General features: G+C 47.0%; 1 protein-coding gene across 3 annotated transcripts in view; it reads left to right on the top strand.

The window, feature by feature from the left end:
* Nucleotides 1-9,419, top strand: part of MEST (mesoderm specific transcript) — a 272,991-nt gene extending 263,572 nt beyond the window's left edge. For all 3 annotated transcript variants that reach the window (XM_069629615.1, XM_069629614.1, XM_069629616.1), the window contains 2 exons: nt 6,815-6,878; nt 7,794-9,419. In XM_069629615.1, the coding sequence (XP_069485716.1) occupies nt 6,815-6,878; nt 7,794-7,911 (182 nt within the window). In that variant the 3' untranslated portion in view covers nt 7,912-9,419. The remainder of the gene's footprint in view (nt 1-6,814; nt 6,879-7,793) is intronic.
* The last annotated feature ends 6,463 nt before the right edge of the window (nt 9,420-15,882 follow it).

Below are 15,882 nucleotides of genomic sequence, written 5' to 3' on the forward strand. Positions count from 1 at the left end.
ACAGATGGCTCAAGGGGCGACTCTCCGCGTCATCGTCGGAAGTCCAGTGGGTCTCCTTCCAGGAGTCGGTCTCGCCACTCCTCCGCCTCTTTGAGGCATTCCCGGAAGCGCCGGCATAGGTCGCCTTCCCTGTCCTCTTCCAAGGACTTATCCCTCCATGCAAGCGACACCGGAGCAATGGGCATCCTTCGGGAAGCAGATGCTAGCGATTCTTGAATCACAGGGCACCGGTCCGTCCACGCCTCCGAGTGGGGTCGGTCGGCACCGGTCGAGAGACGCCTCTCGTACGCCTACGTGCTCGGGTTGGCACGGCTCGCGGAAGAGGTCCCGCTCGGACAAGGGTAGCTGTTCTCGCCATGCCCGTTCCAGGTCCCGGTCCTCGACGCGCTCCAGACCGCGTGATCCTGTGCCGTCTTCAAAGAAGACGTCGACGCCTGTGGCGCCAAGGTCGTCGACGATTTCTCTCGAGGCTCCGCCTCCGAGGGGGTCATCGACGCCGTCCGCGCCTAGGTTGTCGAGAGACACGCTCAGAGCTCCGGCTTCGTGGCCTGTGTCGACACCGTCGATGCTGGCGGCGCTGCAGCTGACGTCGACGCTGATTTGCTCAACGTCGACACCTTTTCTGCCGGCGCCAACTCGTTCGGCGCACTCGACGCCTTTTGAGGCGGTGGTGTCGGAGGGGCCCCGTGGCATGGGGTTTGCCCCTAGAAACGCTCTGGCTAAGGCCAGGCACTGCTTTGGTCCCCAGAGGTCTTCCTCTCCCCGCCTGGAGTACATTTCAGAAGGTGATGAAGGCTCTGATGGCGGCTTGGTTCCGGTTATGGCCCGAGATAAGTTCATCCGGAACCGTAGTCAGTTTGATGACCTGCGGCAGTCGCTGCATGATGCCAGTGGACTGGACACCTCTCCGGAGGTGGAGTTTTGTAGGCCGGAGCCTGGCACTCATGCCGATTCTTCATATCGACGCCTTATGTCTCGGGTCACCGAGTACTTGGGTTGGTCGGCTCCCCCAAGGGAGTTCGTTCAGGATGATCTCACGAACATCCTTTATCTCGGTCCCCCCACTGACCCGGTTTTGCCTTTTCATATGGCTTTGCAGAGAAGGGTGGCGGCGGCTTGGACTGCTCCAGAGAGTCTCCCGGCAGTGGGCAAGTCGCGAAAATACCGTCCAGCCAGTAGCGACCCCTGCTACTTGTCTAGGCACCCCACACCGGAGAGTTTGGTGGTGCAGGCGGCTACGGCCCCGGCAAAGCAGGCGTTGTATCCTACCATCAATCCGGATAAGGACGACAAATGTTTTGACGGCTGGTCGAAGAAAGTGTTTTCTTCGGGGGGTATGGCGCTTCAGGCGGCCAACTCCATATGTGCCTGGTCTCGTTTCACACACTCTGTGGAACTGTATTGCATTAGCGGCTGAACATATTCCCAAAGGGGACGAACGGGATGGTTTCCTTGCTATGGTTCAGGATGCCAAGGATGCCATGTGTGAGGCCGTTCAGTCGGGTTTGCACTTGGCGGATTGTGTCAGCCGGTCCATGGCGGCGAGCACCGTAATGCGCAGGTTTGCGTGGTTGCGGAAGTCTGGGTTCGCTCCTGATGTGCAGTCCCGGCTCCTTAACATGCCCTTTGACGGTGAACACCTTTTTGGCAGCAAGGCTGACGAGAGCCTTGAGAGGTTGCAGACCTCCAAAGCCGCAGCAAAGTCGTTGGCCGCTGCAGTTCGCCAACCTCCGCCTTTTCGTCCTAGGGGACAGCAATGAAGGGGAGGTTCCTTTAGCTATTACTCGTCCTTCAGTAAAGCGAGGGGAGCTAGCAGTCAAAGAGGCCATCGTAAGAGTGCCAGAGGTTGAAACAAAGGTACTTGAGGTGCCAAGGCCGCTCGGGCAGTTGCCTCTTTGCCCTCAGGCAACGCCGCAGCCGCTACCACTCAGTCATGAGGCCAGGTCCCATGGTTCGTCGGTTGGGGAAGGCTGGCGCAGCATCTTGTAGAGTGGCAAGCCATTACTTCGGATTTGTGGGTTCTGGATATCATAACCCACGGCTACTGTCTTCCTTTTCGGCAGAGGCCTCGCGACAATCCACCAGGGAGTCCGGATCCGCTCCTTGCGCAGGAAATTCAAGCCCTGCTGGAGAAACGCGCCATAGAACTGGTGCCTGTAGCGGAGAGGAACAAGGGATGGTATTCCCCTTATTTTTTGATTTTAAAGAAAGACTGGGGATTGAGACCCATCATGGACTTGCTCAGTTTGAACAAACTCCTCAGGAAGGACAAGTTCAAGATGGTGACTCTTTCTCAAGTCCTCCCGGCCCTTCAACTTCAGGGCTGGTTGGTGTCTCTCGACCTCAAGGATGCTTACTTCCATGTGCCGATCCATCCCAAGCACAAGAAGTACCTGAGGTTCGCGGTTGGCGACTCGCACTTTCAGTTTCGGGTCCTGCCGTTCAGATTGACCTCCGCCCGAGGGTTTTCACCAAGCTCATGGTGGTGGTGGCAGCGCATCTCAGGTAAGGGGGATTCACTTCTACCCCTACCTGGATGATTGGTTGATCAGGGGGAGCTCTCCCGAGCAAGTCCTGGATCATCTGTCCGTCACCTGCCACTCCCTTCACAGGCTGGGCTTCTCCCTCAATTTAAAGAAGTCCCATTTGACACCAACGCAGCGGCTCCAGTACATCGGAGCAGTGCTCGACACGTCCCTGGGGCAGTGCTTTCCTCCTCAGGTGAGGGCTCTTCACATTCAGCAGATGGTGAACAAGTTTCAATTTGCCCAGGATCTCCCAGCGTCCAAGTTCTTGAGACTGCTCGGCCTCATGGCATCCTGCATTCTTCTGGTGCCAGAGGCTCGTCTGCGGATGAGATCTTTGCAGTGGGCACTCAAGCTCCAGTGGTCTCAGTCCTCCGGCAGGCTGTCGGACCCTGTTCAGGTGCCATCCTCGGTAGCCCGGGACCTTCTGTGGTGGGCCGTCGAGGGCAATCTGATGAAGGGGGCCCCATTTTGGCTGCCCTGGCCGGAGGTGACGATCGTGACGGACGCATCCCTCATGGGATGGGGAGCTCATGCCAACGAGTTGACAGTCAGCGGTCGTTGGTCTCCGTCGGAGTCCAGACTCCATATAAATCTGTTGGAGCTGAGGGCCGTCCGGCTAGCCCTGAAGGCTTTTCTGCCGACTGTGCGTGGAAAGAGTGTCCTGATTCTAACGGACAACACAGTGGCCATGCACTACCTCAACAAAAAGGGGGGGCAGGGTCACTTCCGCTGTGCAGGGAGGCGATGCAGCTCGAGTTCAGCAAGAAGTTTCGATCTCGGCGGTTCATCTGGCCGGAGACGACAACGAGACGGCGGACGCTCTGAGCAGGCAGAGCACGATCTCTCACGAGTGGGAGCTGGCTCAGGAGATTCTCCTGGAGATCTTTGCCCTTTGGGGGACCCCTCAAGTGGATCCTTTCGCCTCCAGTGTCAACCAGAAGTGCGAAAGGTTTTGCTCGCGGGAATTTCCTCCAAAAGGAGCCTTAGGAGACGCATTCATGGTGGAGTGGTCATTTCCACTGCTGTACGCGTTTCCTCCAGTCCCCGTCATCCCGCAAGTGCTGCAGAGGTTACGGAGGTTCGGTTCCCGGATGATCCTCATTGCTCCGGCGTGGGCCCGGAGGACGTGGTTGTCCATCTGCTCTGCACGTCGTCTTCCCTACCGAGACGATCTGCTCTCACGGGAGGGGGGGGTCAGGTTCTCCATCCAGAGGTCAGATACCTCAATCTTCACGCTTGGCTTCTGAAAGGTTGAGGTATAAGGATTGGGACCTCGCTGAAGACGTGATGGAGGTGTTACTCTCGGCCAGGCGGCCGGCAACAAAGTCTCTGTACCGTTGCCGTTGGAGAAAGTTCTGCGACTGGTGCAGAGTTCAGAATGTGGATCCTTTTGAATGTGACATTCCCATGGTTCTGTCTTTTTTGCTTTCTTTGGCCCACAGGGGCTTGCAAGTGGGGACCATTAAAGGTTACCTGACGGCGCTGTCCATATTTAAGCGCTCGTCTGAAGAGTGTTCGTATTTTAAGATTCCTTTAATTTCGCAGTTTTTGAAAGGGCTCACTAATGTGTTCCCTCTGTCACCTTTTTTGGTGCTAGGTTGGGATTTGAACCTTGTTCTTAAGTTTCTTATGGGTGCTCCGTTTGAGCCTTTACATTCTTGCCCTTTGAGGATGTTAACTCTGAAAACTGTGTTTTTGGTTGCGGTTGCTTCCGCTCGCAGAGTGAGTGAGTTACAGGCACTTTCAGTTAAGCCACCCTTCACTGTGTTTCATAAGGACAGGGTTGTCCTTAGAGTTCGTCCTTCTTTTCTTCCGAAGGTGGTTTCGGAATTTCATTTGAGCCAGACGGTTGTTCTTCCGGCGTTCTATCCTCCTCCACATTCTGGTAAGGAAGAGGAGAGGCTCCATAGGCTTGATCCTAGGAGAGCGTTGAGCTTTTATATTTCGCGCATGTCCCGGGTCAGAGTGGACGATCAACTTTTCATCGGTTACGCTGGAAAGCGTTTGGGACAAGCTGTGACGAAACGGACTTTGTCTCGTTGGATTATTTTAGCTCAGAGTGTTACCGCTTGGCGGGTAAGGATCCTCCGGCTGGCTTGCAGGCCCATTCTACCAGGGGAGTGGCTACGTCTACTGCCCTGCAGAGGGGAGTTCCTATTCGTCACATCTGTGATGCAGCCACCTGGGCTTCAGTACATACTTTTGTACGTCACTACTCCCTCGATTCCATCAGAGGGCAAGATCTGGCCTTTGGCAAGGCAGTTCTCTATTCTGCAATTTGATTGGACATTCTAAATTTGTATTCTAAATTTTTTCCCACCTCCTTGCTTGGTACTGCTTTGGGAGTCTGTCATAGATGTGGAATATGTCGGAGGACCCAATCCCCTCGAAGAACAAGTTACTTTCTTACCTGGTAACGTTCTTTCGATGGGATGGTCCGACGACGTATTCCATATCGCTCCCTCCCTGCCTTCCCCGCTGCAGAATTTCTTTTGCGATTGCAGCTTGCGTCCCGCAAGGCCTTGTGTGTCTGACTGGCAGAAAACTGGTGGCACACGTTCTGGGGAAAAAACTACAACTGAGGCTATGGGCATTGTGCGTCCTACTTATCACATCGGGTGACGTCGGCCGTCGGAGGAGGTCCTCGGAGATGGCGCATCGACGTCATCGACGCAGACGCCAAAGATTTTCCGAAGCAGCACAGCTGTGGACATTACCTGTCATAGATATGGAATACGTCGTCGAACCATCCCATCGAAAGAACGTTACCAGGTAAGAAAGTAACTTGTTCTTCTAACGGACCCTTCTCCCGATTGTCTTTTCTCTGAAGATATTTTTCCATGGCTTCAAGCTTCTTATTAGTAGGTTAATTTCAAATAAGTCTCTTGTCACGCTTTTTTTAATATAAGTTCTTGTAACTTTTTCACAAGTTCTATGGGATTTCTATCTACACCAAGGATTGTTTTACATGAATCCCTTTTGTCTATCTCACATCTCTTTTCCTTCATTTTGAAGTGCCTTCAGTACTTTGGTAGCATATATTTTCTTAGCTCTGGTATGCTTTCCTCCTCTCCTGGGGTGGTTTGTTTGACTTATCTTTACTCTTGTTTGACTCACTTGCCTTCCCTTCATAGGGTTCTCCTTCTGGTTTATAGTCTGTCTCAACATTTATAGTCCTATCCCCTCTTCCCAGGGTATTTGTATCTCAGTCTTATGGATATCTCTTCCAGCATTTATTGTGATTCGCTCCCTCTCATTATTATTACAGTTCGACTTCCATGTTAGTCTTGTCAATTCTACTGCGACGAGTTGACGTTATTTCATAATGATCCCCCAGCGGCCTTGCGTTTCTCCCTGTTAGCTTGGATTCTGTGAGGAAACGTCTCTGGGGCCTCTTTCCTCTAGGACTGGACGGTTGCGTGTTTTCTCAACGTCCCAACTTCTCCGGTGTTCCACTCTCTGTGCGAGCTGGTAACGTTGCAGGTATCCAGGCGATTTGCTACTTTCGCAGCATAGTTGTTTTGGTGGTGTTCAGTGGGCACCCTGCCCCTTACGAAGTCGTTATGGTCCCGCCACCACAGCCTGTTCCACAGTTTCTTCCTCTGTGTGGACGCTGCGCCTCCAGTGCTTTGCTCTGGCTCCAAGAGCAGTTTCCAAACTCTCAGGCTCTGCGGCTCTCAGTGACTCCTCCCCTCTCAGGTGTTACGCTGCCAGGGGGACTCCCTTGCTTGCATATGTATCTCTCTGCCTCGACTCGCTTTGGCGTGTCCTCCTCTTCCAGTCTTCTCATCCCAGTTAAATGGGGATTTTTATTTAATAATAGTATATTTTAGTTTTCTCTTCAACCAAGTCTCTGGATTGCATACTGTTCTGTGCATCTGATATTCCCATGTATGCAACCGTGGCGTATGACTTGGAGAGTTCCTCACATGAACAGGAGTCCTTGTCCCAAAAGGAGCAGTTTCTCCCAGTGAGGTCCCACTTGCCTCGAGCCCTAGGGAGTGTGTTGCAGAGTGGGCTCACCTCCCTAGCCTCACAACCCCCCAAATCCATATATTTGGAGGCCCAAAGTCATAAGGATAACCTGTACTCTCTACAACTGAATCATTAATCTCTATGAATAAAGAAAAAACTTAACAAAGAGAGTGGAAGCGCTCAAATCACACTGCACCAAAGACCTCTCCTCTTTCAGTCTATATATTACTATTAAATTATACTTAATGTAATTTTTGAATGAATCTTACTATGTTTGGAATCCCATGTTAATGATGCTTTCCCTTTTCCAGTGCATCTCATCTATGGCCCCTTGGATCCGGTCAATCCTCATCCTGAATTTCTGGAGCTCTACACGTAAGTGTTGATGGGGCGCTCATGTGTGTTACTACCCCTAGAGTGTAAGCTTTCTTTGCTGGTGACTGTAAGCCTGATGGAACACAACTTTCATGCATATGGTCAACAGCGGGCTGTGTACTGAGAAGTTGTCTGAAAATTAGAAAGTCCACAGAGATCCTACTCTGTCATTGCTGTTTATGTTCGATTCCTGAGATAGGGAATTTAAACATAGCAGCTCTAGGGCATTTGCCCCATATGCCTTTGCAGCAAAGAAAACATGTGAAGCTTGGGTCTGTGGAAAAGCAAGTCTACTTATCGATCACTTGATTTTTTGCATTGGGATAATGGGATATGCTACTACTAGTGAGGTGTTTTTATGTAATGATTGGTTTGTACGGTATGCCAGAAATTCGTTTTTTAGTCTATACAATGTGTGATGGAAATGTACTTTTGATATACAAGGCAAATAGCAAGTATTGGTGGAAAGCCAAATTCTGATCACATTATTCTGAAAAGAAGTTGCATAAAATAGGGCAGGTGAGAAATGAGATCCTCATTAATAGGGATCATCTGTGACTTGACACTCATCATCCGAGTCCCAATTGTCAAAAGTATAAGAATACCATGATTCCAAGTAAAGTTAACAAAAAGTATGGATGCTTCTATTGATACATGAGATAAGGATCACAAAAAGCCAGCCTACACGTGTTTGGACCACTAGGTCAGCATTAGGGCCTCACTTGTCAAATTACGGTCTGATTTCCCGTGCAAGTGCACAAATCGCATTTGCCTTTCTTAATGTTAAAGGTCAGTTACGACTAAATTCCTAATTGGGAATCCAAGCAGCATTGCAAATATAGTTGTTGAAGCCCTATGCTTACCTACCCTTTCTGTGTACAGTTATTAACAGTCTGGTTTGGTTCTTTCCAACAGGAAACTGCTTCCGAAGTCCACTGTGTCTGTTCTGGATGATCACATTAGCCACTACCCACAATTGGAGGACCCCATGGGCTTCTTGAACGCTTACCTGAACTTCATCAATTCGTTCTGAACGAGAAGACCAGATCCCTACGTAATGTGATGGTGAGCCCGCCCCTTTGTGTAGTTTCCACCACTACTGCTATTGGTGGATCATGGGTGCGGAAACAAATGTTTTATGATACTGGACAAAGCTACTCTCCTTTTTTCAAATTATGCTGAGTAGTGTTCATCTATTGGTTTACTTAAAAACCCCAACCAACTTCAACCCAGAGATTCTTACACCATTTGCCATCGAGCACAAGAGCTAAAAAGAGCCTAATGACTACATTAGAGAGTCAGGCCTTTGTGAACAGGTCTTGACTTTCTCATCTACCTCCAACATAAGATGTAGATCAGGGACTCGGAAGCTTTTCAAGAGCCAAAGCATGGAGTGGCACCTGCAATCTTGCTCAGCCAATCTTCAGCTGAATCCATCAGGGGGAAAATGGGCTACAATGATAATACCTTGCTGAACTACACCAAGGATCCCAAAACTTCAAAGGATTTCCGCAACAGTTGTGTGTGCCATTGCTGAAAAACCTGAGAAGTGTTCCTTTACTATTCCAATTGAAAAGGCAGGAGGGCCTTGTTGAAAAAGAAATAAAAATCTGGGCTGGAAGTTATGTCTGACTCGTTGCAAGATTCTGTTCCAATAGACCTTCCTTCCCCTCCGTTCCGTCGCACCCTTCCCCCTTATATGGAAAGAGAACAATTAAGGCATTTTGTAAGAAATGCCAATTTTTGCTGCAGAATTCTTTCAGCTGGTGTTGGAGATGTATTTTTATATGCTATTTGCTGGTTTTAATTTCTAGTCCTGCAGTATTACAATTGACCCAGTTACTTCATTTCTGCAGAAAAGATTTGCAACCAAATAAAACTACACTTTGGAAAAAAATGAATCAATAAAGGGATTTGATTGCTTGGGCGTTGGCAATCCCAAACAGCAATGTTCTTGTGTGGATTGGGATCCCATATCTCATGCACTCAGACTGGGCTGTATGGAAATCAATAGATTTAAGGCCCGTATTGGTAGAGCAGAGGGAGTCCTGTGCCCGGCGAGCCGAGCCAGCAGCACTACCGGCCTTTGAGGCACTGGTCCATCGAGAAAACGTCTTCAATTCCTTATGGGCTGGTCCACGCCTTCAAGCCTATACTTAAATGCTAATATGGAAAGATGTGTGGAAAGCGTATGCGAGTGGAAATGTGCCACTAAATCCTTCACCACATGCCTGGCAGATTATAAGATACCCTCCAAGGGAAAGGCAATTCCAACAATGCATGATGATGCTAGTTGGTGCACAAGTCGGCCGCAATTTCAATATAAGAAGGTGGAAAGGGTAAAATGCTTAGCAAGCTGTTGATCGACTGAATGCGTAATGGACTGTTATTGGTTTGAAGACACACGTTCAAAGTATCTGGTGTGCACAGTGAAACCAGTTTACACACGCTCTGACGTGTTTTAGCTTATGTTTTGCATAAAGGTGCTTCCATTGGAAATTTCAAACCTGTACAACAATAAAAACAATAATTATACAATAATCCTTGCTGTATGACCTAGTCCTTTGCCATTGCAGTGTGTGCCACTTTACAAAGACATTTGAGCCGTTTGGATGATTCGAACATGTGGGGTCATTTAACTTGCGGTTGTGAACATCAGATTTTCTAAGAAACCTATTGTGTCTGAGCAGCCTTATCAAGTGAGAAAGAGGGATTACCTGTATAGGTGGTGAGGGGGCACAGCGAATTGTTCCATTTACTTTTCGGAACAGTTGTTCAATCAGCCTTAGTTTTTTCCGTTCCCAAAAATTTGGGAGTGGGGTGTATGCCCACTAATTAGCGCCTCTGCACTGGGAAGAAAGATGCAACTGAAAAACAAGACCAAGGCTATTTGGCCTTCGGTGTGTGCTGCACATCCTAAGATCCACTAAGTGGTTTGACTGAAAACTTTTTTTTTTTTAAATGATCAAGTGCTGTTGCAGGTTAACAATGAGTTTTACATTTACATGTTCAACCTTTCTTCATTATAATCAGTGTTGAATTTTATTCAGTATAAATTGGTGCAGATGCTCAAAGGTGCCAATGCATTTTGGACTTGGGTGTACTCCTTCATCAGGGCTTAACTTCAGTCTGGTCATTAAACCAATCAAAATGCATGTGTCAGAATCAAAACGTACAATCAATTAAGCATTAGCAAAATGGGTATATGTATTCAGTGATACATCCACAATATTACGCGGCAATAACTAACTGGGTCATCATGTAGGAATTAAAGTTGCAGTATGTCGTATTAATGGTACAGAAGGATGGTGTAGAGCTAAAATCATAACACGATAAACATATAATAAATTGCAAAACAAAATATACCAAAATCATAAGCCAATTAAATAAAAATACACATTAGGCATTAAGCCAAAAAGGACAGTAAAAGAGACAACTAAGAGGAAAAAGTGCAGATCCATAGGTGAGAAATACAGTAAGATATCAGAGTACCTCAACATTTACTCTGTCATTCAGTTAGGTCGATATAACTGCTGGTAGAACTGGTTTATTGTGCCATCATTCTCTATCCTGGTGATGGCACAGATGAAACTGCACTTGTGCATGAGTATTGTGGGGGGGGTAGGAATGCTCTTACCATTATGAAGCTTTGTGCTGTGAGCATGCCATCTGTGGAAGTACCTTATGGAAATAAGTACTGCTAATGGGTAATGATAGTGCCTACAGTGATTTAAGCATGCATAACCAGATAGTCTGATGGATGTGAAATGGGGTCGGATGTTGGCTAATGTATGCTCTGTGTGCTCGCAGTAATCGGTCAGTGAGCTTCATAGGTGCCGGATTGTGAAACTAGTAATTGCCAACCTGAATGTATTCGAATTCATAAGGGAACCGCATGTCCATCTGAACATCACCCTCGTCTGCAAAGTAATGAGTATGGTTAGCAGTATGATTTTAAAGGAAGCATAGTGCTGATCAATATCCTGTACTGTCAGTGTGTCTTACCTACAACTTTCAGCTCTTCATGGAATATTGTGGTCTAATGCGTCTCTCCGGCAGTCTGTGGACGAGATTTGTACAAGTCGCAGCATTGTTTTAAATGCTAATTCTCTGTGTAACCTATGTCATCACGCAGGCTGGTTGTCATGTGACTCACTGGCGAGTTAGACCGATGCATATCGTCATGAATTCACACGGTCAGATACCCATTATGCAGAGCCCATTAGGCAGTACTATCCCCCATGCATTGCAAGTTATGCTATCTGGGGCTAACGCACGTTCCCAGAAGTGTTGATCTATTCACAGCAACATAAGGCACGCTTTATTGCCTAGCTTTAAGATTTCCCCATCCCATTCCAGCCTGTGTGGATCAATTGGTTGGTGTCAGACTTTGTACATTTTAATGGGGTGCAGACGGCTCTGCTCAGGAATATTGTTCCAAGGAACCCCAATGCAAATCTAGTGATGAGTCCAAGAGAGAGACCCGTTTTCTTATGCCAGAGTAAGTGGGGATACAGATTATGTCACTGATACTGCCTGCAAGGGCTACAAGTGGCAGAACCAGTTATAACTTACCTGGGAATATTATTTGGGTTCCAGTTTGAAGCCACATATGGAGCTAAAGCCTGAGAATAATCTTGCAAATGTTGAATGTGGGTGTGTCTTGATGATTGATTGGTCACTGTGATGAATCCTGCAGAGTCATCACTAATCCTCAGTCTAAAGTCTCCTCCATGTCGCCTGGGGAAGGCAGCTGCTACCTGATCCTAACCATGGGGGAGGTATTCCAAGGGTGGATCACATGGGAGGATATGGCTGTAAGGGGAGACTGGTGATTCCACAAGGCTAGAAGCAATGTGCTTCTCTTTATTGTGAAGAAGATCCATTCATTCCAGGGTCTTTGATAGCTTGCTGCTATTGTTCAAACCCATATGATTCTAAAACCCTGAGAAATACTCTGTTTAAAAAAAAACCCATTCAGTCTTCATGGATATATGATGAAACTAAAACATAAGAAACATCTGATGTTTATGGTGATTGTAGTTTTCTTGCAACTGTTAAACCACGTGATGTAAAATCCATTGAAACTTCTTTGGACTCAAAAGTACCAGAAAGCCTCAAGTACTGCGACGAGGAATAGGAGCAAGAAGTGCATGTGGAGGAAACACTGCAGTCTTGTTGTCACAGCTCTAATCAGCTGTGTGGGACTTTTATATTCCCAAATCACCTGCAGCTAAAGGAACGTGGATGGAGAGAGGAGGTAGGTTGCAGGGAGCAGAAAGCGCGACCAGTGGCAGAGGAAATCCTACAAAGGACTGTAGGAAGAGAAGCTCGCCAGAAGTCAGGTGGCAGCGTTCAGGACCAGAGGAGAGAAGATCCGGATGAGAGAAAGCAGATGGTGCGCAGCAGAGCCGTGTACAGAGACACAGTCCAGCAAAGCTGCGCAGGTCTTGGCAGCAATGGTTGGAAGAGCCTTTGTGGAGACCTAGTGGGACTCTGCGAATGAATTGAAGCCAGCCCTCGCAAGCACTTCTCAACCTCCACACGAAGAGCTGGTGAGTCAACCTAATAACAAAAGGGGCTGCAGGACGCGTGGATATGCTGAAAAGCATATTTAAAGTACTTTGAATACCGACCTAATAGAACTAAATGGAAAAGACGAATGTGGTGCAATTCTCCTGAGATGTCAGTTGGGAGAAACCTGGAACAAGCATTGCGAGAGTCGAGAGAGGTTGTTGAAAGAGAAAGCTTGAACAAGCCCTCAGTTGTTGGATATCATTTTGAGGGAAATTGGTACAAGTAACAGTTGAAGTCAACAAAATGGTGCTAGTGAAGAAGCACAGTTTTATAATACTTAAGGAAAAAGTGAATGTGTAGAAAAGCCCGACAAGAATATCGGGTAGTGAAACCTTTTTAGACAGGGACCTGGCAGGAGAGTACACCAGGGGATCGAAGGGAGCCAAGAGGGATATTTCTGGCAGGAGAGTAAACCAGGATATCAAGAGTTTTCAGTTAATGAGTTTCCTGGGAGGAGAGTGTACTGGGAAACGCCGTCTGAATTTGTATGTTGAAAAGAGACTTGGTTATATGGAGTTCTTTTGTCAACCAGAAACTTTGGAAAGACTTGTCTTTTGCCATATGTCAATCTGTGTTCTGAAAATGACATTTGTTTTGCCATCCTGAAAAGTAGGAAAGACTTTCATTTACCTTGTTCTAACCAGCATTGTGGAAAATATACTTTATTTTGTCATTCTGAAAGAATAGGAGAGACTCCTCTTTTCCAAATCAGTCTCATGGAAGGAACATTTGTTATCTTGAGGAGAGTATTGGGTAAAAGAGACATGTGTAATGCCTTCAAGAGACTGGTTTTGACACAGAACATAGTGAATAGTTTGCCTGAAATAACACAGATTAAGGGAGACAACCGTTGGATACAAGTAGTGTTTTTGTTGAAGTTATATGTTTTGAGTGTTAACTTTTCTGTTGAGTTGAACTTTGAATCATTTACCTTGCACGTTTTGTTTGTATTAGTGCGAGGGTCAGATTGAGTTTGAGTCATCCTGCTTTAGTTTAAGTCTTCTTGCCACTCTTGTTAGGATAGGGAAAGTTAGGCCTTTATCCAAACCCATTTCTGTTAATAAAATGGCTAATGTTGAAATGATACCTCTTTGTGTCCGACTCTCATTTCTGACCCCTCACACCACCTAAAGTGTGAATGGATGCAACCCTATTATTGGCAGCTGAGAGACCTGCCCAGCACCCACATTCTTATTCAACTGGCGTCAGATGATAGTTTGAGTGTATTGTTTCCCTTCTCAGACGTAGGGAGGAGTTAGAAGCATATATGAAGAAGATAACCTAAAGAGGAAATGTGCAGACTTTTTTTTTTAAGCAACCCGAGGGAATTGATGCATTGGTAGACCTGGCAGGCGCAGCTGAGTCACAATCAAGATTCTCACATTGACCAGAAGATTTGCTTCTGTGCAGTAGTGACATGAACAGGTAGAAGCACCAAACAGAGCATTGGCAACCAGCGGACACCTGTGTTTTCTCTGCAAAGTACAACCAAGTAGTAACTAGAATTGAAATGTGTGACTTACTGAATTGCTTCCATTGGGCACTGTCTGCTTCACTAGCACCAGAGGTGCAATCAGACAATTGCAAAGTTGTGTTCCACTTCAGCATAACTGCATAACCAGTCACTCCCCAGCTGTCCTCCCTGCTTGAAGATCATCTTATTTGGCACTGAAGCTACAACTTCATCACCATAACTTCCACTGCTGAGTTCTCACTGTATGTGGATTAGAGCATTGTCAGTCAGTGGTTGGAAACAAAGATACCTGAACTGTGATACTTCCAGAATTCCAAATGCCCTTGGAAAGCCCCTATATCGATCCCAAAGCTATGTTCTATCTGAAACATTGGGCTAAGTAGGGGGGGGGCTAGGGCTAAGATTGAAGAAGGAAATGCAGCCGAGGAGGATGCCAGCATGCAGGTTGACCACTCAATACATGACTAAAGCAACTCATCTATCCACGTTTACCTGAACTGTCCTCTTCATGGACTCTCTTCATTTAACCACTTGCTCATGCCATTTCAGTGTTTCTGCCCCATTCCTCTCATCAGTCCCCCATGACAAAATGCAAGTTGTAAGGAACTCATGGTGGCAACAGTAAAGACAGACACAAGGGATCCACAGTTCAAGGGTGTTTATTAAACTGCAAAGGTAGGTTGGAAAAACACCTAAGCTAAACCTAAGATGGGAGCAAGTTTCAACCATCAAATAATAAGGCAGTCTTAGTCGCGTTGTGTCAAATAAATGGGCCTATACTGAGAAAAACCTATTGCCAATCGTTAAGCTAAATACAAAAGTGTGGGATAATGTTCTTAAGAAAGAAGGTAGTGTTCACAAATCATAAGTCAGCATACGGTAGACGGGGTCCCTCTTTCCCATGTTCTCAGCACATGATAATGGTGGACTTTGGAGCACAGCACACGCTCGAGCATGAGTTTACAGTTCTGCTCTCAGCAATCAGGGCCTCCAGAGGTAAAGTCTCTTTTCCACAAAAGGTCTCTTGCCTCTGTGGGCCTGATGTATTCAAAATTTTATAAACAAAAGTGCCTTTTCACATAAACATTGGGTGATGCTTTTCACCCCGAGATCCCCCTCTTCCGGGCGCGGATCCTTAGTAAGTTCCTTATTGATACCAGGATCTCAAATGGTTATATCGTGCTTTCGAGGGCCTGTCAAGTATATAAACAAAAGTTCAACAAAAAGTTCTTCTCTTCTGTCGGGTGGTAGTTTTTCACCCTGAGGGTCCCCTTCTTCTGGGCTCAGACCCCTCTAGACTATCAACTTATCTTTGTCAGGTTCACTCTGGCCTAGCATGTATTTCCAGGGTTTCTCTCTTTAGCTTTGGCTTTGTTGCTTTCACAGGTCGGTGGGTGTTGGCTTCTCACCCTTGAATTCCCCTCTTTAGGGGGCTCAAATCTGCTATTTTGCGACTTTACACTTTGTCCCCCTTTTGCTGGCATCTGTCGTTCGGGTTCACGCTTGCCAATCTGTCAATCGTTCCTTTTCTCATTCAACTCTTATGCTGTAGGATTCACTTCCCTTGGCTTCACAATCTGTTGCTCAAAGACTTTCGACTGTACAGAGGATTTTACAAGACCCCTGTATGACCACTTTGATCCCCCTTCTTGCCTTTCCCAAGGCTTTCTGGTTACAATAGTTTCATTACTTGGGTAGTCACCCAGAGTTTCCTGAGTGAGCACCCACATGGTGCTGGATTCCCCTGTTGCTGGTTTCCCCCCTTTTTACAACAATTGCTCTTTATGCTTTCAATGTTCAATTATTTGTTTGCTACTTTTCGTTCAACACAGTTCGGTTTCTTATCGACTCTCCCCTCGACTCACCGGCTCTGATGAACCGCTTGGCTTTCTTTCTCCTCTGAGTCAAGGTTGGTACCATGGAGACCAGCGTCTCTCCCTGCTTGTTCTTCAG

The sequence above is a fragment of the Ambystoma mexicanum genome, chromosome 12, assembly GCF_040938575.1.
Source record: "Ambystoma mexicanum isolate Mex_15411 chromosome 12, UKY_AmexF1_1, whole genome shotgun sequence".
In the NCBI taxonomy this organism is placed as follows: domain Eukaryota; kingdom Metazoa; phylum Chordata; class Amphibia; order Caudata; family Ambystomatidae; genus Ambystoma; species Ambystoma mexicanum.